The following is a 21,696-nucleotide window of genomic DNA, read 5'->3' on the forward strand; positions in this document are numbered from 1 at the left end:
TTATAGCATTTTACTGTTCTGAAACGACTTTTGGAATGCCTAAGTTGAAAACAGTATTATTAAGTTTAGTTATGAATTAATCATTATCATTACTATGATAAGAAGCAAACCAAAACCAGGTACACAGAGTGCTGATTTAGACTTCAGTTATTATATCAGTGTTAGATGCACCCAACTGCACGGTCGTCACTTTTAGAAGACAACCCTAAGACTAAGTCATGTATACCTATTTAAATTTTTACGATTTATAATTTTAAATAATAAAGGACAATCTACATAATTGAATCTAGAGTAAAACCTAGTAACTGTCGACTGTACAGGCGTCCCTTAGCATCTGAAATCTTCCTTTTCCAAAATCTTTCATATCTGGAAATGCATTACTGTACAAAATACTTGTAATATGCCAAAAGCAAATAAACTCACCTCCATCAAATTAGATCTGGATAATAGCTATCATTGTTGATGCCAGTTGTAGGAAATATTCTATAAGATTTCCTTTATCATATCATACATTAATAGGTGATTTTTTTCGTTATTAAGAATTTTAATTTTTGTATTTCCAGAATGGGAGGCTTTACTGTGTTGTGTAACGTGTGGGAATTGTGTGTTCTAAGTCTGAGATGTAACATTAAAATAAATAAATATTTCAAAACAAGGATATAAAAAAGAACAAATATAAAGAAGGTGAAAATAAATAGAGCATAGACAGAATTAAATAGGTCTTGGCACAGATATGATGGATTTCATTGGCTGGTTATTGAATTAATACTAATTGAAAAAAGGCCCACAACTAAGACTATGAATGATGAAAGCAAACACAATCAATCTCTTCCAAAACAAAATGGTTTTATAAGTAAATAAAAACTTTCTCACAAACTCAAGCAATGCTATCATGATGCTTCAACACAAGGAATTTAAGGCAAGCAACGAAATGTACGTACCTGTTTTCCGTAATGGAAAATCATCTTCATATTTTCCTAATAAATGAGGGCCATAAGGGGGAGACAATCCTGTTTGTGGAGGAGAACTTTGATCAGCCCTAACAAAGAAAAATTAAAAAGAATGCTTATAATCATTTTCATCAGAATGTTCAAATATTTAAGCCCACCTGTTTTAACTTTCCTTTTCATTGATTAATGCCCCTAGTACATGTATCTAGTCTGTATAAGATTGAATTATAAACATACCAGCAATGTCATAATGACATCATTGGTGAATAACTAGGGTTTTATCTTCATGGGTGGTGATGGGGGGGGGGGGGGGTTCGCCTGATGGATCGAAGTGGTTTGGGGTCAACTAATGGGTGGAAGTGGTTGGGGGGTCATCTAATGGGTGGAAATGGTTGAGAGGTCACCAACTGGGTGGAAGTGGTGGAGGGGGGGTCACCTAATGGGTGGTAGTGGTTGGTGGGGTCGCCTCATGGGTTGAAGTGGGGGGAGGGTAGCCTAATGGCTGGAAGTGGTTGGGGGGGGGCACCTAATTGGTGGAAATGGTTAGAAGGAGTCAGATAATGGGTGGAAGGCCCTATGGATGGAAGTGTTAGGGGTTTGTCACTTAATGGATGGAAGTGGTAAGAAAGGGTCACCTAATGGGTGGAAGGCCCTATGGATGGAAGTGTTAGGGGGTTGTCACTTAATGGATGGAAGTGGTAAGAAAGGGTCCCCTAATGGGTGGAAGTTGTTGGAGATTAGAAGGTCACCTATAGGTGGAAGTGGTTGGGTGGTCACCTTATGGGTGAATATGGTAGGAGGGAGGTCACCTAATGAGTGGAAATGGTTTGCGGGGAGGGGGTCAACTAAATGGTGGAAGTTGTTGGGGGTCACCTAATTGTTGGAAGTGGTTGGTGACGTCGCCTTATGGGTCGAAGTGGTTTGGGGTTGTCACTTAATGGATGGAAGTGGTTTGAAAGGGTCACCTTATGGGTGGAATTGGTTTTGGGGATACATAATGTGTGGAAGTGGTTGGGAGGGTGATCTTATGTGTGGAAGTGGTTGGGGGGAGGGGAGTGGTTACCTAATAGGTGAAAAATGGTAGGGGGGTCACTAATTGGTGGTGGTGGTTGAGGGGGTCGCCTTATGTGTGGAAGTGGGTGGGTGGGGNNGGGGGGTCACCTAATTGGTGGAAGTGGTTGGGGGTCACCTAATGGGTGGACCTGGTTGAAGGGTTTGCCTTATGGGTGGAAATAGTAAGAGGGAGGTCACCTAATGAGTGGAAGTGGTTTTTGGGGTGGGGGTGGGGAGTGCCTAATGGGTGGAAGTGGTTGGATGGTCACCTAATGGACGGACGTGGTTGAATGGTCACCTAATTGTTGTTAGTGGTTGGGGGGGGGGGGGGGCACCTAATTGGTGGAAGTGGTTAGGGGTCACCTAATTGTTGGAAGTGGTTGGTGGCGTCGCCTTATGGGTGGAAGTGGATGGGGGTTGTCACTTAATGGATGGGAGTGGTTGGAAGGGGTTACCTAATGGATGGAAGTGGTTGGGGGTTGCCTTATGATTGGAAGTGGTTAGGGGGGTTGCTTAATAGGTGGAAGTGGTTGGATTGTCACCTAATGGATGGAAGGGGTTGGAAGGGGTTACCTAATGGATGGAAGTGGTTGGGGGTTGCCTAATGGATGGAAATGGTAGGGGGGTCACGCAAGTCACGAAGTGTTTCACCTAATGGGTGGTAGTGGTTTGGGGGTCACCTTTTAGGTGGAAGTGGTTTGGGGGTTACCTAAAGGATGGAAGTGGTTTGGGGGTCACCTAATGGGTGGAAGTGGTTGGGGGGTCACCTAATGATTGGAAATTGTCGGGGGATCACGTAATGGATGGAAGTTGTTGGGGGGAGTCAACTTATTGGTTGGGGGTGTCACCTAATGGATGAAATTGTTGGGGGGTGGGGGGGGTCACCAAATGGGTGGAAATGGTCGTAGAGGGGATGTATCATGCCACCTTATGGTAAGTAGTGTGTGTGTGGCATCTGTACCAATTTCTACACACAAAAATTACGTCTCTTAAGCTTTTCCTATTACAAGAGGCCCAATGGGTCTGCATCGCTCACCTGGTATAAATCTCACACTTGTAACCTTCAAAGTAGTTTAAAATAAAAATATCAGTATCTATGACTTTCATGCCTGTTAAAAGATTAAAACAGATTTTAAACCTCGGTTACCTTGAAAGCCTAACAAGGGTATTATGTTTAACAAACTTCTTAACCCCTCATCTCAGCATGCAAATTGCCAAATATAACCACCATAAACCTTTTATATATTGAGATTAGGTCATTTGAAGGTTTATACACATATGACCATTTGTGACCTTGAAAGTGGGTCAAGGTGATTTATTAGGATTATTATTGTATTTTTTTTCTTAGTATGTAACTGGCCGCATACCAGTATTCTAGGTATTTTGTTTTTCAGAAGAAGTTGTTCAAAAATTTTAACATATTTAACCCATGTGACCTTGAATAAGAGTGAAGGTCATTCATTTGAACAAACTTGTTAGCCCTTTATCCAAACATGCTACTGGCCAAATATCATCAACCTAGGCCTCCTGTTTATTCAGAAGAAGTTGTTTAAAGTAAAAGGTTGACACCTGATGGACAGACAATAGACGGACGGACAATGCACCACGACACTAGCATACTTCAGGCCAAGTGAGCCAAAAAATAAACATCTAAAAGTCACACAGTTAGATTATAAAGTTTCATTGTAATTTCATTGAAAGATTTTTCGTTACTAATTAAAATCATCATCACATACCCTGTTTTCTTATTTAAGTAGCATTAATGCGGACCCTGGTGAATGACTATGGCACCGCCTACTTACCAATGACGATATTGTGGAGGAGAATTCCTTGCAGCAGCTTCTCTCTGTTTTTTTGTTAAGACAAATTCTTGAAGTCTTTGTTTGACTTCTGAAGATGCTATTGCACCTAAAAAAGTAAGGATACATATTATTTCCTTGAAAATTAAAACTAGCTTAATGATCTCTACCACTGACAAAAAGTGTAACTTTGCATAGGAACTTGGGTTTTCTTCCAGCATGACAATAGCTTTGATACAATATTTCTGAATAGTAACCCATACCTTGCTGAATTTTTGTGAAAAATTAAATTTGGATGAATAAACAAAATATTTTCAACAACAGTGTTCTGACGGTAAAAAAAAGCAGGGCTAGATCAGAATTTGATCCCTAAACTTCAGATGGTTATACTTTCATTGTGACAGACTGAGCCACCTTATCAACAATAGTGTCTTTGCCTGAATACAGTTATATATCAAAAACAAAACAAATGGGAGGTTACTGTATTTATATTATGTATACTACAGTGCAGTTACTCTCTCTATATATACTTTATAAATACAGTGCAGTTACTCTATATATATATACTTTATAAACTACAGTGCAGATACTCTATATATATATAATTTATATATAAACTACAGCGCAGTTTCTCTCTATATATATATACTCTATAAAATACATAGCAGTTACTCTCTCTATATATATTATAAACTACAGTGCAGTTACTCTATATCTATATACTGTATAAACTACAGTGCAGTTACTGTATATATATATACTGTATAAACTACAGCGCAGTTACTCTATATATATATACTGTATAAACTACAGTGCAGTTACTGTATATATATATACTGTATAAACTACAGCGCAGTTACTCTATATATATATACTGTATAAACTACAGCGCAGTTACTCTATATATATATACTGTATAAACTACAGCGCAGTTACTCTATATATATATACTGTATAAACTACAGTGCAGTTACTGTATATATATATACTGTATAAACTACAGTGCAGTTACTCTATATATATATTATAAACTACAGTGCAGTTTCTCTCTCTATATATATTATAAACTACAGTGAAGTTACTCTCTCTATATATATTATAAAGTACAGTGCAGTTACTCTCTCTATATATACTTTATAAATACAGTGCAGTTACTCTATATATATATGCTTTATAAACTACAGTGCAGTTCCTCTCTCTATATATATTATAACCTACAGTGCAGTTACTCTCTCTATATATATTATAAAGTACAGTGCAGTTACTCTCTCTATATATACTTTATAAATACAGTGCAGTTTCTCTATATATATATACTTTATAAACTACAGTGCAGTTTCTCTCTCTATATATATTATAAACTACAGTGCAGTCACTCTATATATATATACTATATATATATATACTTTATAAACTACAGTGCAGTTACTCTCTATATATATACTGTATAAACTACAGTGCAGTTACTCTATATATATATACTTTATATATAAACTACAGTGCAGTTTCTCTCTATATATATATACTCTATAAACTACATAGCAGTTACTCTCTCTATATATATTATAAACTACAGTGCAGTCACTCTATATATATATACTATATAAACTATAGTGCAGCTACTATACATATATACTATATAAACTACAGTGCAGTTACTACATAATTACTAAACATATATACTATATAAACTATAGTGCAGTTACTATATATATATACTAAATAAACTACAGTGCAATTACTATAAACATATACTATATAAACTACAGTGGAGTTACTTTATATATATACTATATAAACTACAGTGGAGTTACTATATATATATATATATATACACACTATAAACTAAAGTGCAACTACTATATAAATAAACTACAGTGCAGTTACCATATATATTATATAAACTACATTGCAGTTACTATAAATACATACTATATACATGAGGCCCAGTACTTGAGATATAGCGAGATTTTTTTCAAAAAGAGCCCCACCCCTATGCCCTTAGGGGGGTCATACCCATCATTTATACATAATTGGTTCCCCTTCACCAAAGGATGCTTTATGCCAAATTTGGACAAAATCCTGTCATTCCTAAAGAAGAAGAAGGATTTTGAAGAATTTGCTATGTTTCCCGTATTGGGCCCCTCCCTTCTGCCCAAAGAGGGGCCACACTCACTGTTTATACGAAATTGAGTCCCTTTTGCCCAAGGATGCTCCAGACTAAATTAGGATAAAATTCCTTAATCCATATGGTAGAAGAAGGATTTTAAAGGGTTTTACCTCTATTTCCCCTATTAGGCCCCATCCCTCAGGTCCAAGTGGGGCCACACCCACTGTTTATACAAAATTGATTCCCCATTACCAAAGGATGCTCCACACAAAATATGAACCAAATCCTTTCACTCCTACAGAAGAAGAAGAATTTTAAAGAATAATTTGCTATGTTTCCCCTATAGGGCCCCACCCCTCAGGCTCCTGGGGGGGGNTGCTATTTTTCCCCAATAGGACCCCACCCCTCAGGCTCCTGGGGGCCAGACCCAAGGTTTATACAAAATTGGTCCCCTTTACCCAAGGATGCTTCAGACCAAATATTGAACAAATCCTTTCATTCCTACAGAAGAAGAAGGATTTTAAAGAATAATTTGCTATATTTCCCCTATTGGGCCCCGTCCCTCAGGCCCCAGGGGAGCCAGACCCACCATTTATACAAGATTGAGTCCCCTTGGCCCAAGGATGCTCCACACCAAAAATGGACCAAATCCTTTTATTCCTACAGAAGAAGAAGGATTTTTAAGAATATTTTGCTATGTTTCCCCTATTGGGCCCTACCCCTCAGGCCCCCTGGGGGCCAGACCCATGGTTTATACAAAATTTGTTCCCCTTTACCCAAGGATGCTTCAGTCCAAATATGGACCAAATCCTTTCATTCCTACAGAAAAAGAAGGATTTTAAAGAATTTGCTATATTTTCGTTATTGGGCCCCGCACCTCAAGCCCCTGTGAGGGCCAGACCCACAGTTTATACAAAATTGAGTCCCCTTGGCCCTTGGCCCAAGGATGCTCCAGACTAAATTAGGATAAAATCCCTTAATCCCTATCCATTAAAACCTCTGTTTCCCCTATAGGGCCCACCCCTCTGCCCCCAGGGGGGCCACACCCACCATTTATACAAAATTGAGTCCCCTTGGTCTAAGGATGCTCCAGACCAAATTTAGCCAAAATCTACTTGGCCGTTCAGGTCTAGTAGCGTTTTAAAGGAAAAGTTGACGGACGGACGGAAGCTGTGGTATGGCATAAGCTCTACATGGTCCTTTGGACCAGGTGAGCTAAAAATACAGTGCCGTTTCTATAAATATATACTATATAAACTACAGTGCAGTGGGTAAGGGATCTTTAAATGTCAGCTATGACACTGTATTGCCTCTTAAGATGATTTGTCCAAATAGATTCCTCAAGGCTCTGTAAAATCCTTTTAAACAAATTACAACCTGTTTCACTTACAGGCCCATGGGGTGCCTACAGTTTCAACAGAAGAAAATTTGAGGGGAACAAATGAACTATTAATTGAGACTAATAAAACATTTGCAACTGCCTGGCCAGAATGAATTGAACAACAATCAAACTAAATTGCTTTCAAAAACATTTCAAGATTTGAAATTAAAATATTGTAGTAAATCTCTTTGTTCTTACTTTCTTCATTTTTGTTTTTATTTTTGATCTGTTCCAGTCTTTCCTTTTCCAACAGTTCTTTCTCCAGCCTGTGCTGTTCTTCTAGCTTCTTCTGTTGTTCAATGAATTCTTGTTGCTTCTGGAGCAACACCAGATGCTGAAATAAGAAAATAGTAGGGTATCAATATTTTGAAACAAACAAAATTTAATATGACATTACCAATATCATAGGTCATGTTATATTATTTTTCTGTTTGGTTAACATCCTGCAGTGTGACATCAACCTGACAAGTTAAATCACTGGAAGAGAAAAGATATATTGATAATGGGTAAAAAATCTAACCTGCTAAAACATCATTGATATTAATCCAATCTTTTGAGATTGTTCTCAATTCAACCATGTTGGCAGAGCAACTTTGATTTTATTGGTCAACAACCAGGATTTTTAGCCCTGAAAATTGCCCCAATTGAACCCATAGTCCTGTCCCCTTCTGACCCTACCATCATGTCCCTTTCAGACCCAACATCCTGTCCCTGTAGGATCCAACAGTCCTGTCCCTGTAGGACCCAATGGGCCTGTCCCTGTAAAACGCCACAGTCCTGTCCCAGTAGGACCCCACAGTCCTGTCCATGTAGGACCCATCAGTCATATCCTTGTAGGATCCAATGGTCCTGTCCCTATAGGAACCCATAGTCCTGTCCCAGTAGGACCCCACAGTCCTGTCCCAGTGGGACCCCACAGTCCTGTTCCAGTAGGATCCCACATTCTGTCTCTTTCAGACCCTATTGTCCTGTCCCTTTCAGACCCTATTGCCATATAGGACCCCATGGTCCTGTCTCTGTATGACCCCCATGGTACTGTCTCTGTAGGAACCCATGATCCTGTCATTGTAGGACCCCATGGTCCTGTCCCTGTAGGACCCTTGATCCTGTTCCTGAAGGACCAATGGCCTGTCTCTGTAGGACCACCATGGTACTGTCCCATTAGGAGCCCCATGAAACTTTCCCTGTAGGACCCATGATCCTGTCCCTGTAGGAGCCATGGTCCTGTCATTGTAGGACCCCATGGTCCTGTCCCTGTAGGACTAATGATCCTGTCTCAGTGGGACCCCATGGTCCTGTACCACTATGACCTTATGGTACTGTCCCCGTAGGACCCCATGGTACGGTCCCTGTAGGACCTCCTGGTCATGTCACTGTAGGAACCCATGGTCCTGTCCCACTAGGACCAATGATCCTGTCTCTGTAAGAACCCATGGTACTGTCCCTGATGCACTCATGATCCTGTCCCTGTAGGACCTCATGATCCAGTCCCTGTATGACTCACGTTCTTGACCCTGTAGAACCCCTGATCCTGTCTCTTTAGGTCCCCCATGGTCCTGTCCCAGTAGGACCCCCATGGTACTGTCCCTGTAGGAACCCATGGTCCTAACTCGGTAGGGCCAATGGTACTGTCCCTGATGCACCCATGATCCTATCCCTGTAGGACCATATGGTCCTGTTGCTGTAGGACCCAATGGTAATGTCCATGTAGGACCCCATGGTCCTGTCCCTGTAGGACCTGTATAACCCCATGGTACTGTCCTTGTAGGACCCCCAAGGTCCTGTCCTTGTAGGACCCAATTGTCTTGACCATGTAAACCCCGTATGTTCCTGTCCCTGCAGAAGGACACCATGGCCCTGGCCCTGTTGAGCCATATACATTCAATGCTATGGCTCTTTGCCTAGTGTTCCTTTATATCAAATTAGGTTTATATCTCTTCATACCAAAAAAGTCTTTGACACTATTTCCCATGTTCGGGCCTGTCCTCAGCCCCCATAGGGCCCCATCTTTTGTTTGTTCAACATGAGACCCAGAGGGCCTGTATTGCTCACCTGGATAATAAAGCAACCATGGAAATTTGTATCTACTGCCTTGAAATGGAGTGGATTAACCTAAATTTCCCTAATTGGGCCTAGCCCCTCTGCACCCTAAAAGCAAACCTCCATTTTACCCTTGCCAAAGGATGCTCTGGATCAAAAGGAGAAAGATTTTGAAGATTTAAACCGCAAATATTAGGCCCCTGTCCCTCTACACCTAGAGGGGCCACACCCTCCATTTATACAAAATTAAGTCCCCTTTGCCAAAGGATACTCCAGGTCAAATTTGGATAAAATTCGTCCATTGGTACAAAAGGAGGGATTTTGAAGATCAAAACTAAAATTCCCCTATTGGGCCCTCACTGCCTCCCTGCTCCCAGAGGGGCCACACCCTCCATTTATACAAAGTTGAGTCCCCTTTGTCCAAGGATGCACTAGGCCTGTCCCTACAACCCCTGGGGCAGGGCAAAATGTTATTTTTTCATTTCATCCAATTCACCTCTGATCACAATTATCCCAACCAAGTGTGAGTGATTCCCTGTTGAAAATGGACAAACTTTACCCAAACATGTTACTGTATAAACTATAGATTACTTAACCCCGTCCCCAAGAGAAAATGGATGATGGGGGTACTGAAATTTACGATTTAAAAAAAGCTCCTGATGACCTTTCTATCCATAAAAAACATTATATTCTAGTAATGTATGGTTATGGGGTGGGGATCTCAACTGTTTCCAAGCTGTGACTCAGAAATTAGGTCCCTATAGGGTTGTGGCCAGACCCCAGGATCAATTCGAATATCATGACTGCAATCGTCTCTTTTTGTCTAGCATTTGTATTTATAGTCATGGGGTGGGGATCTCAACCGTTTCTAAGTTATGACCCAGGGGTTAAGTCTGCAAGGGTGGGGCAGACCCTGGTGTCAATTTTAATATCATGACTGCATTCGTCTCTGTATGCCCAATAATTGTATATATAGTTTTGGGGTGGGGATCTTAGCCATTTGGAAGTTATGACCCAGGGGTTAAGTCTCCAATTTTGGTGCAGACCCCAAGGCCATCCTGGAAGCATATGTGCATTCATCTCTTTATACTTAGCAATTGTATATATGCATGGTTATAGGGAGGCGATCTCAACTGTTTCCAAGCTGTGACTAAGAAACTAGGTCCCTAGGGGTTCGGTCAGACCTCAGGGTCTATTCTAATACCATGATTACTTTTGTCTCTTTATGCCAAGCATTTGTATATATAGTTCTGGGGTGGGGATCTCAACCGTTTCAAAGTTATGACCGGGGACTATGTCTCAAAGGATGGGGCCAGACCCTAGGCCATCCTGGAAGCAAATGTGCATGCTTCTCTTTATACTCCACAATTGTATATATGGTTATATTGTGGGGATCTCAACCATTTCCAAGTAATAAACTTTTTTTAGACCCACCCCTTAGCACGTTGGGGGTAGGGGTGTGGGGGTTGGCCCCCACCATTTGTACAATTTTGAATCCCTGCCTCCCATGAATGCTTCTGACCAAATATGATCGATATCCATGGTATAATTCTACAGAAAAAGTCGTTTATACCAATATATATAGCCAAATTGCTTCCAGTCAAATATGGTTGAAATCCAGTGCATACTTCTACAGAAGAAGTCTTTTGTAGCAATATAGCCATATAGCCCACTTTTGGCACCGCCCCTCAGCCCCCTGGGGGGTCAGCCAAACCATTTGTACAATTTTGAATCTCCACTACCGAGCGATGCTTCAGACCAAATATGGTTGATATCCATCTCTTAGTTCCAGAGAAGAAGTCGCTTAAATTAATATAACCAAATTTCCCCCTTTTGGCCCTGCCCTTCAGGCCCCTGGGGGACCAGACCAACGGTTTATACAAAATTGGTTCCATTTCACTGAAGAATGCTTCAGACCAAATAAAGAACAAATCGTTCCATTCCTACAGAAGAAGAAGGATTTTAAAGAATTTGATATGTTTCCCCTATAAGCCTCTGCCCTTGAGGCCCCTATGGGGCCAGACCCACGGTTTAAACAAAATTAGTTCCCCTTTACCCAAGGATGCTTCAGACCAAATATGGACCAAATCCTTTCATTCCTACTGAAGAAGAAGGATTTGAAAGAATTTGCTATATTTCTCCTACTGGGCCCCGCCCCTCAGGGGCCAGACCCCCGGTTTATACAAAATTGGTTCCCTTTTACCCAAGGATGCTTCAGACTAAATATGGAACAAATCCTTTCATTCCTACAGAAGAAGAAGGATTTAATAGAATTTACTATGTGTTCCCTATTGGGCCCCACCTCTCAGGCCCCTTTGGGGCCAGACCCTCTGTTTAAACAAAATTGGTTCCCCTTTACCCAAGGATGCCTCAAACTAAATATGGAACAAATTTTTTCATTCGTACAGAAGAAGAAGGATTTTAAAGAATTTACTATGTGTTCCCTATTTGGCCATGACCATCAGGCCCCTCGGGGGCCAAACCCACGGTTTATACAAAATTGGTTCCCCTTCACCCAAGGATGTTTCAGACTTAATATGGAACAAATCCTTTCATTCCTACAGAAGAAGAAGGATTTTGCTATATTTCTCCTATTGGGCCCCGCCCCTCAGGCCTATCAGGGGCCAGACCCACCATTTATACAAAATGTGTTCCCCTTCCCCTAAGGATGTTTCTGACCAAATTTGGTCAAAATCTGCTCAGTCGTTTATGACTAGTAGCGATTTATAGGAAAAGTTGATGGACGCTGGATGCGGGATGCCGCGCCATTGCATGAGCTCACTTACCCTTGGGGCAGGTGAGCTAAAAATGTAAAAAGTTTACAGACATCAGACGTAGGATGATCGCAATAGCAAAGAAGGTTGTTGCTTTTTTCCAACCTGTACAACTAATGTGAGCAACATCATTCTCTAAAATATTCATTCATTTTGAATAAGGATTGAACAAAACTTCAACATAATGTTACATATACTCAAAGATGCTTCATTCTTAAGAATAACCACTAGCTACACTATTGTGGAAAGACATTGCCTTTTGATCAAGGCTTTTAAATAAAGGGCAAATCTTTTGTTAATCACTATTCATTTATAATTGCCAAAGTTGAACATGCTAACATACCAAATCAATTATAACTGCTATCTATAAATATCCATGTGTTTGATCCCCTTAATGCCACCGGTAGAAAACAAATGGATCGACCAAGAATATTCCTTGGTCATAAAGTGTTCGTGAACTGCTACATTCCATTATATCAAGAACGCAGCCTTACATCAATCTAAGTTAATGAGAGATTCCAGCAAAACATCTTTTGAAAATCAATCTTATCTTGTATTTACATCCAATCCTGATATTCTAAATGCGGCTGTGTATTGCTAAAAATGGCTTCCACACTCGGCTTTGTACTCTTGTAAATAATAAGTGAAGAGCTGACTGACCAATGACAGTCTTCACAACTCAAGCCCACACATTCTATTTTTAGCAGCTAAGTAAAGATATTGAAATCTCTGTGAAAAGCACTTTGTCATTCAAGCAGTCTTTCATCTTCTGAAGTCTTATTTCCATGGCGGTGAGACTATATAGCCTTTCAGGACTCACAACCAAGAGACCAATTAATTATCTGTCAGCATATGCAGTCTATACACTAAGAACAAAACATTTTAGAAATGTAAAGTAGAACCTGCCTTTAGAGAACATCTGAAAAAAAACACAGTCTCTCAATACAGGTGGAATACTAATTGAGTCTATCATATGTATACTTAGATACTAATCAAGTCTATCATACATATACTTAGAAGATACTAATCAAGTCTATCATACGTATACTTAGATACTAATTGACTCTATGATTCGTATACTTAGATACTAATCAAGTCTATCATACATATACTTAGATACTAATCAAGTCTATCAAACGTATACTTAGATACTAATCAAGTCTATCATACGTATACTTAGATACTAATCAAGTCTATCATACATATACTTAGATACTAATCAAGTCTATCATACGTATACTTAGATACTAATCAAGTCTATCATACATATACTTAGATACTAATCAAGTCTATCATACGTATACTTAGATACTAATCAAGTCTATCATACATATACTTAGATACTAATCAAGTCTATCATACGTATACTTAGATACTAATCAAGTCTATCATACATATACTTAGATACTAATCAAGTCTATCATACGTATACTTAGATACTAATCAAGTCTATCATACATATACTTAGATACTAATCAAGTCTATCATACGTATACTTAGATACTAATCAAGTCTATCATACATATACTTAGATACTAATCAAGTCTATCATACGTATACTTAGATACTAATCAAGTCTATCATACATATACTTAGATACTAATCAAGTCTATCATACGTATACTTAGATACTAATCAAGTCTATCATACATATACTTAGATACTAATCAAGTCTATCATACGTATACTTAGATACTAATCAAGTCTATCATACATATACTTAGATACTAATCAAGTCTATCATACGTATACTTAGATACTAATCAAGTCTATCATACATATACTTAGATACTAATCAAGTCTATCATACGTATACTTAGATACTAATCAAGTCTATCATACATATACTTAGATACTAATCAAGTCTATCATACGTATACTTAGATACTAATCAAGTCTATCATACATATACTTAGATACTAATCAAGTCTATCATACGTATACTTAGATACTAATCAAGTCTATCATACATATACTTAGATACTAATCAAGTCTATCATACGTATACTTAGATACTAATCAAGTCTATCATACATATACTTAGATACTAATCAAGTCTATCATACGTATACTTAGATACTAATCAAGTCTATCATACATATACTTAGATACTAATCAAGTCTATCATACGTATACTTAGATACTAATCAAGTCTATCATACATATACTTAGATACTAATCAAGTCTATCATACGTATACTTAGATACTAATCGAGTCTATCATACGTATACTTAGATACTAATCAAGTCTATCATACGTATACTTAGATACGAATCATGTCTGTTTCACGCCTACTTAGATACTAATCGAGTCTATCATACGTATACTTAGATACTAATCAAGTCTATCATACGTATATTTAGATACGAATCGAGTCTGTTTCACGCATACTTAGGGATGTGGGATATAGATATTCTACCCGAGGGTGTAGAGTTAAGGGATGTGGGATATAGATATTCTACCCGAGGGTGTAGAGTTAAGGGATGTGGGATATAGATATTCTACCCGAGGGTGTAGAGTTAAGGGATGTGGGATATAGATATTCTACCCGAGGGTGTAGAGTTAAGGGATGTGGGATATAGATATTCTACCCGAGGGTGTAGAGTTAAGGGATGTGGGATATAGATATTCTACCCGAGGGTGTAGAGTTAAGGGATGTGGGATATAGATATTCTACCCGAGGGTGTAGAGTTAAGGGATGTGGGATATAGATATTCTACCCGAGGGTGTAGAGTTAAGGGATGTGGGATATAGATATTCTACCCGAGGGTGTAGAGTTAAGGGATGTGGGATATAGATATTCTACCCGAGGGTGTAGAGTTAAGGGATGTGGGATATAGATATTCTACCCGAGGGTGTAGAGTTAAGGGATGTGGGATAAAGATATTCTACCCGAGGGTGTAGAGTTAAGGGATGTGGGATATAGATATTCTACCCGAGGGTGTAGAGTTAAGGTCAGAACTGAGGCTTTGTCAAGGTAAGAACCAAATCCTATACTTGCGGGTAAAATATCCTTATCCTACATATGTACCTACATGATGACCAACTCTTTTTCTCCAAAAATATCAGTGTTTGTGACTTTAAGTCATTCAAAAGAACATGTTAAAAAGATTTAAACACATTTGACCCCTGAGACTTTAAAAGTCAAACTAGGACCTTAAATCTAAAAAGGATTATAGCCCTGCATCCCAGCATCAACTATCAAATATAACCACCCTAGACATTTGTTTACTAAGATGAGTGTCAAGGTCATTCACATGAACAAACTTGATAACACTTCACACCTGAGAATGCTTCTAGGCAAACATCACCATCCTATGCAACTTGGTTATTCAGAAGAAGTTTTAACATATTTTACCCCAATAACCTAGCTAAAATATGGGTAAAAGTCATTCATTTGTACAAAATAGGTAGCTCTTTATCCCTTCCTGCTACTCATGGCCAAATATCTTCACCCTAAGCCATTTTGGTTATTCAGAAGAAGTCGTTTTAATGTTTTTAATATATTGACCCCTTCGATTAAAATCAATTTGAACAAATTTGGTAGTCCTTCATCCGAGTATGCTACTGGCCAAGTATCATTTTGGGCCTTTTGGTCATTCATCATAAGTTGTTTAATATCTTTTTAAAGACAACAGACCTCTGTGACCTTGAAAATAAATCAAGGTCATTCATTTGAATAAAATTGGTAGCCCTTCATCCCAGCATGTTACTGGCCAAATATCATTACATTGGTCATTTGGGTTATTTGGAAGAAGATGTTCAAATAATATATTAAGAAAATTGACACCTGTGACCTTGAATACGGATGAAGGTCATTCATTTGAACAAACTTGGTAGTCCAATAGCATCATATTGGGCTTTCTGGTTATCGAGAGGTTGTTTAAAGATTTCAACATGTTTGACCAAGTCTAGCTGAGACCTTGAATATGAAGGCCATTCCTTTGATTAAGCAGCCCTTCAACCCAAAATGTTAATGGCTAAATATCATTACCCTTTTGGTTATTCAGAAATGTCCTTTAAATTGATTACCTTCCATGCTGACCTTGACCTTTACAACAATCTTGTAATACCCTGCCAACCTTATGCTTTTAAAATTGAATTCAGATAAAAATATGTATGAGCCAGTTTATTCCATCTTGACTTTAACCCTTTGCATTTGACCTTGTCCCTCCACAATGTCCTTGAGATACATGTTTGACCTTGTACATACCATGTTAACCTTGATGTGCTCCTGAAGCTGCTGTTCATGTTCCTGTGCTAGCTGTTGCTGCTGCTGTTGGAACTGTTGCAGTAGAAGCTGTTGCTGCAGGTCTTGTTGTTGCTTCAGCGATGCGATTTGTTGCTGTAACTGATGGTCTGCAAAATAATTTGACTGTGGTGGGCGACGACTCAGCACTGGAGAAGCTAGCGGAGATGGATTGATTTCTGAAAAAACCCACGTTTAAGATAATAGTTATTTTCTCAACAAAAAACCTCTTCACATAAGAATTATTTTGCTATTGAATGAGAAATTTAATATCAACATTGTCATTTTGCCAGAATTCCTCTTTGGCCAACCCATGGTGTTTCTTACACAAATTAATTTCAATATCATTATTATTCTAACCAAGTTTGAAATATTTCCTATATTGTATAAACTACAATAAATTGAACACCTAGGACAAGGGAAGTAAAACCAACAGTTTAACTAATGCACCAATGGGTGTTTCCATCCATGAAAAGATCTTGAATCTATCACATCCAAGTGTGGAGAAGAGTTTTGAAATAGAAGCCATTTTCACGTTTTGGCCCTGGCTCTCTGACCCAATGGGTGGAGCAGGATATTACTTTGAATAATTTCTTGTTGAGAATAGACAAAATATACCCAAACTATTCTGGTACATTTATGTCCCTAGGAAAAAGATTTTTTGAAATGCATGACCTTATTTTTTCATATCATCTAATTGCCATCTCATCACAATTATTCAAACCAAGCCCCGCATGACTCTGGGGTACTGAAATTTACTATTTAGATTACCCTGGGGTAGTGAAATTTACTATTTAGATAAAGCCCTAATTCCATTAAAGCATCTACAGTTTAAAATAAATGCCTTGAGAACTTCAACAAACGCAATGGCTTGCAGTCGTACAGCGCACACTTTACTGTGTCGGCCCTGATCATGTACACAATTGGTGTCGGCCGCAATACACCAGTGAGTGGACAGACTGTTTTTCTGGGACTAATTTGCAGATTGTCTTTTATTTTTCAAGCTAGTACCCAATGAACAAGAGCTGTTGGAGAACGGCATAGCTCGCCTATTGGTGATTTATGTTGTAAAATAGCAAATATCAATAGAAATCAATGTACAGTAAAACCTTGATATAATGCCCGTCATGATGTGCTAGCTTTTAGGTCAAGTCATAGCTCCATATATCTCGGACCAAGGCTCACGCTGTTGGTAGCAAAAGTGAGCTAAAAACAAAAACAACCAATGGCTACTTTTGCTACCAACAGCGTGAGCCTTGGTCCATGATATACAGAGCTATGACTTGACCTAAAAGCTAGCACATCATGCCACATTTTTCCAGCAAAAACAAAAACATTGCATTCATCTGCAGCGAACAGTCCAGATAGGAAAATAGAGGCCTTTATTTGGAATAATATGGCAATTAATTGATATAGATATATATGTATGTGGCTTGAAACATTTACAAATATTTTAACATGTATGAGTTGTCGAATCATGCACCGTTCTATGATATTACTTTTCAGTGCAGCGGCCGGTATGGACAGCTTTCAAGCATGTGTAATGTTCTCAGAAATACCATTACAGTTCACGAAAATGTGGATTAGTACACATTCAACGAAACATTCAAGTCATGACACATGGTTTGAAACATGTACATGGAATGTAAATTTTACATTTCCTTATACGTGTATGCGTAATCTTAAGTTGACAATGCGCCCAAACAACAAGTCTCCGAAAAAGATACAATGTCGACACTGACCTCAAACATTCTATCGACCAATCAACGAGCCAGATGCAGTGAGTGACATGCTGAATCAACGTTCGGTTTGTGGGCGTGTTCTTTTTGAACACGGCTTGTTAACGCCGTGACGATTTTGATTGTAATCAGCTTATCTATTTTTTTATAGAAAACTATCAAATAAGACCTGTGCATTAAAACATGCTGTCCAATAAGGCCAACATGGGGTGTTCAGACTGATTCTCATATAAGATTGGTCTCACTGAACCAACTGATGAAGTTTACAGTTAATAAACAATTAAAGGTTTAGAAACACTTCTTTTTTTCAATTATTTACAGAAATTCTTAATTTTAACAATGGTGAACTATAGCAATGAATGGCTACTAAATAATAAAGCTTCAAACCCTAACTTAAATGAAATGAATGAAGATCGTGGGGCATCTCACTTTCTCAATGATAACTAGTACAGTCAGGGCTTTGGCTGCAGTTGACAATTCCTGAACTGTAACTGTATCCAAGATTGACAGCATAATATAAGTGACAGTATCAAGAGAAAATTTCAAAGACCATTTCTAATTTTGCTTAAATCAGAAAGTAATATATGGCATCACATGTAAAATGGAGCCTGTATTCACCAGATCCATTACTAGGTCCCATAGAAAACATGTCTAAGTAAATTTGTTTGTGTAAACTTACACCTGTATAAATGTAGCCAGCTAGGTCCTGTGGCACTTAGTTTTATGTAGGTAGAACCTGTGTAATGGTCCTCTGCATACTTACACCGGTATAAATGTAGCCAGCTAGGACCTGTGGTACTTAGTTTTATGTAGGTAGAACCTGTGTAATGGTCCTCTGCATACTTACACCTGTATAAATGTAGCCAGCTAGATCCTGTGGCACTTAGTTTTATGTAGGTAGAACCTGTGTAATGGTCCTCTGCATACTTACACCAGTATAAATGTAGCCAGCTAGGTCCTGTGGTACTTAGTTTTATGTAGATAGAACCTGTGTAATGGTCCTCTGGATACTTACACCGGTATAAATGTAGCCAGGTAGGTCCTGTGGTACTTAGTTTTATGTAGATATAACCTGTGTAATGGTCCTCTGCATACTTACACCGGTATAAATGTAGCCAGCTAGATCCTGTGGTACTTAGTTTTATGTAGATATAACCTGTGTAATGGTCCTCTGCATACTTACACCAGTATAAATGTAGCCAGCTAGGTCCTGTGGTACCTAGTTTTATGTAGGTAGAACCTGTGTAATGGTCCTCTGCATACTTACACCGGTATAAATGTAGCCAGCTAGGTCCTGTGGTACTTAGTTTTATGTAGGTAGAAACCTATGTAATGGTCCTCTGCATACATTTCTATTTAAAGGCTGTATAAACGAAATCCTCAACCAGATTTGAATGTTCATATTTTTATGTCAATTGTACCTATAACCTGAACTATCTGGAAACCTGTCTATTACAATTAGGAACATTTCTATACTTTAGACATCTGGCTCCACTATAAACACATTGGAACCACCTTATCTGACACCCTGTGGAACATAAAACTCATTAGTTACAATACAGGAACACACATCTGACTTGGTAGTTTTTATTATTATGCATTATTAGACATGTCAGAATAATCAGAGGTCAGATTACACAGGTTTTATTTTACATGTAATTTAATTATTTCGAAAACACATTAGTTACAATACAGGAACACACATCTGACTTGGTAGTTTTTATTATTATGCATTATTAGACATGTCAGAATAATCAGAGGTCAGATTACACAGGTTTTATTTTACATGTAATTTAATTATTTCGAAAGGTTGATATACTAAATATCCTTTATCAATTTAACATTTTTTTTTATTAAAATCAAGGAAAATCTTGTAATTCTTCATCAAGAACGACAGATATAGCTTTTCTTTCTAAGGTGAATCTATTTTTATTCATTGTATCATACATCTGCTTGTGCTATTTCAACAACTATGAATTACCGGTAGTTGTTAAACACATCAGCCGACTAACACATTTATTGTTAGCTTATTGATTATAAGGCCAAGAAAATCTTTTTTTCCCCTCTTTTGAATGTATTTGACTTTGAAAATAACAATTACAAATATTTTATATTAGAATAAGATTAACTTTTAGCTATAGAAAGTAGAACTATTTGAAACATATGTAATGTTTGTTTGGCCTTATACGTATATAACCAATAGGAAACATATGTTATGTTTGTTAGGCCTTATCCGTATATAAACAATAGGAAACATATGTTATGTTTGTTTGGCCTTATACGTATATAGACAATAGGAAACATATGTAATGTTTGGTTGGCCTTATACGTATATAAACAATACGAAGCATATGTAATGTTTGTTTGGCGTTATACGTATATAAACAATAGGAAACATATGTAATGTTTGGTTGGCCTTATACGTATATAAACAATAGGAAACATATGTTATGTTTGTTTGGCCTTATACGTATATAAGCAATAGGAAACATATGTAATGTTTGGTTGGCCTTATACGTATATAAACAATAGGAAGAATATGTAATGTTTGTTTGGCCTTATACATATATTAACATACATCTGCTTGTGCTATTTCAACAACTATGAATTACCGGTAGTTGTTAAACACATCAGCCGACTAACACATTTATTGTTAGCGTATTGATTATAAGGCCAAGAAAATCTTTTTTTCCCCTCTTTTGAATGTATTTGACTTTGAAAATAACAATTACAAATATTTTATATTAGAATAAGATTAACTTTTAGCTATAGAAAGTAGAACTATTTGAACCATATGTAATGTTTGTTTGGCCTTATACGAATATAAACAATAGGAAGCATATGTAATGTTTGTCTGGCCTTATACGTATATAAACAATACGAAGCATATGTAATGTTTGTTTGGCCATATACGTATATAAACAATAGGAAACATATGTTATGTTTGTTAGGCCTTATCCGTATATAAACAATAGGAAACATATGTTATGTTTGTTTGGCCTTATACGTATATAGACAATAGGAAACATATGTAATGTTTGGTTGGCCTTATACGTATATAAACAATACGAAGCATATGTAATGTTTGTTTGGCCGTATACGTATATAAACAATAGGAAGCATATGTAGTGTTTGTTTGGCCTTATACGTATATAACCAATAGGAAGCATATGTAATGTTTGTCTGGCCTTATACGTATATAAACAATACGAAGCATATGTAATGTTTGTTTGGCTTTATACGTATATAAACAATAGGAAACATATGTTATGTTTGTTAGGCCTTATCCGTATATAAACAATAGGAAACATATGTTATGTTTGTTTGGCCTTATACGTATATAGACAATAGGAAACATATGTAATGTTTGGTTGGCCTTATACGTATATAAACAATACGAAGCATATGTAATGTTTGTTTGGCTTTATACGTATATAAACAATAGGAAACATATGTTATGTTTGTTTGGCCTTATACGTATATAAACAATAGGAAGCATATGTAATGTTTGTTTGGCCTTATACATATATTAACAATAGGAAGCATATGTAATGTTTGTTTGGCCTAATACGTATATAAACAAGACGCACAGAAGGCCTG

The 21,696-nt window shown here is 37.8% G+C and overlaps 1 protein-coding gene across 6 annotated transcripts in view; it reads right to left on the minus strand.

Moving 5' to 3' along the window:
* Nucleotides 1-21,696, minus strand: part of LOC110450026 (histone deacetylase 4-like) — a 230,447-nt gene that overhangs the window by 99,054 nt on the left and 109,697 nt on the right. For all 6 annotated transcript variants that reach the window (XM_021497237.1, XM_021497233.1, XM_021497232.1 and 3 more), the window contains 4 exons: nucleotides 16,322-16,536; nucleotides 7,492-7,627; nucleotides 3,806-3,911; nucleotides 942-1,039 (listed from right to left, as the gene is read on the minus strand). In XM_021497237.1, coding sequence (XP_021352912.1) covers nucleotides 942-1,039; nucleotides 3,806-3,911; nucleotides 7,492-7,627; nucleotides 16,322-16,536 — 555 coding nt within the window. The remainder of the gene's footprint in view (nucleotides 1-941; nucleotides 1,040-3,805; nucleotides 3,912-7,491; nucleotides 7,628-16,321; nucleotides 16,537-21,696) is intronic.

This window comes from Mizuhopecten yessoensis, unplaced genomic scaffold (assembly GCF_002113885.1).
Source record: "Mizuhopecten yessoensis strain PY_sf001 unplaced genomic scaffold, ASM211388v2 scaffold4931, whole genome shotgun sequence".
In the NCBI taxonomy this organism is placed as follows: Eukaryota; Metazoa; Mollusca; class Bivalvia; order Pectinida; family Pectinidae; genus Mizuhopecten; species Mizuhopecten yessoensis.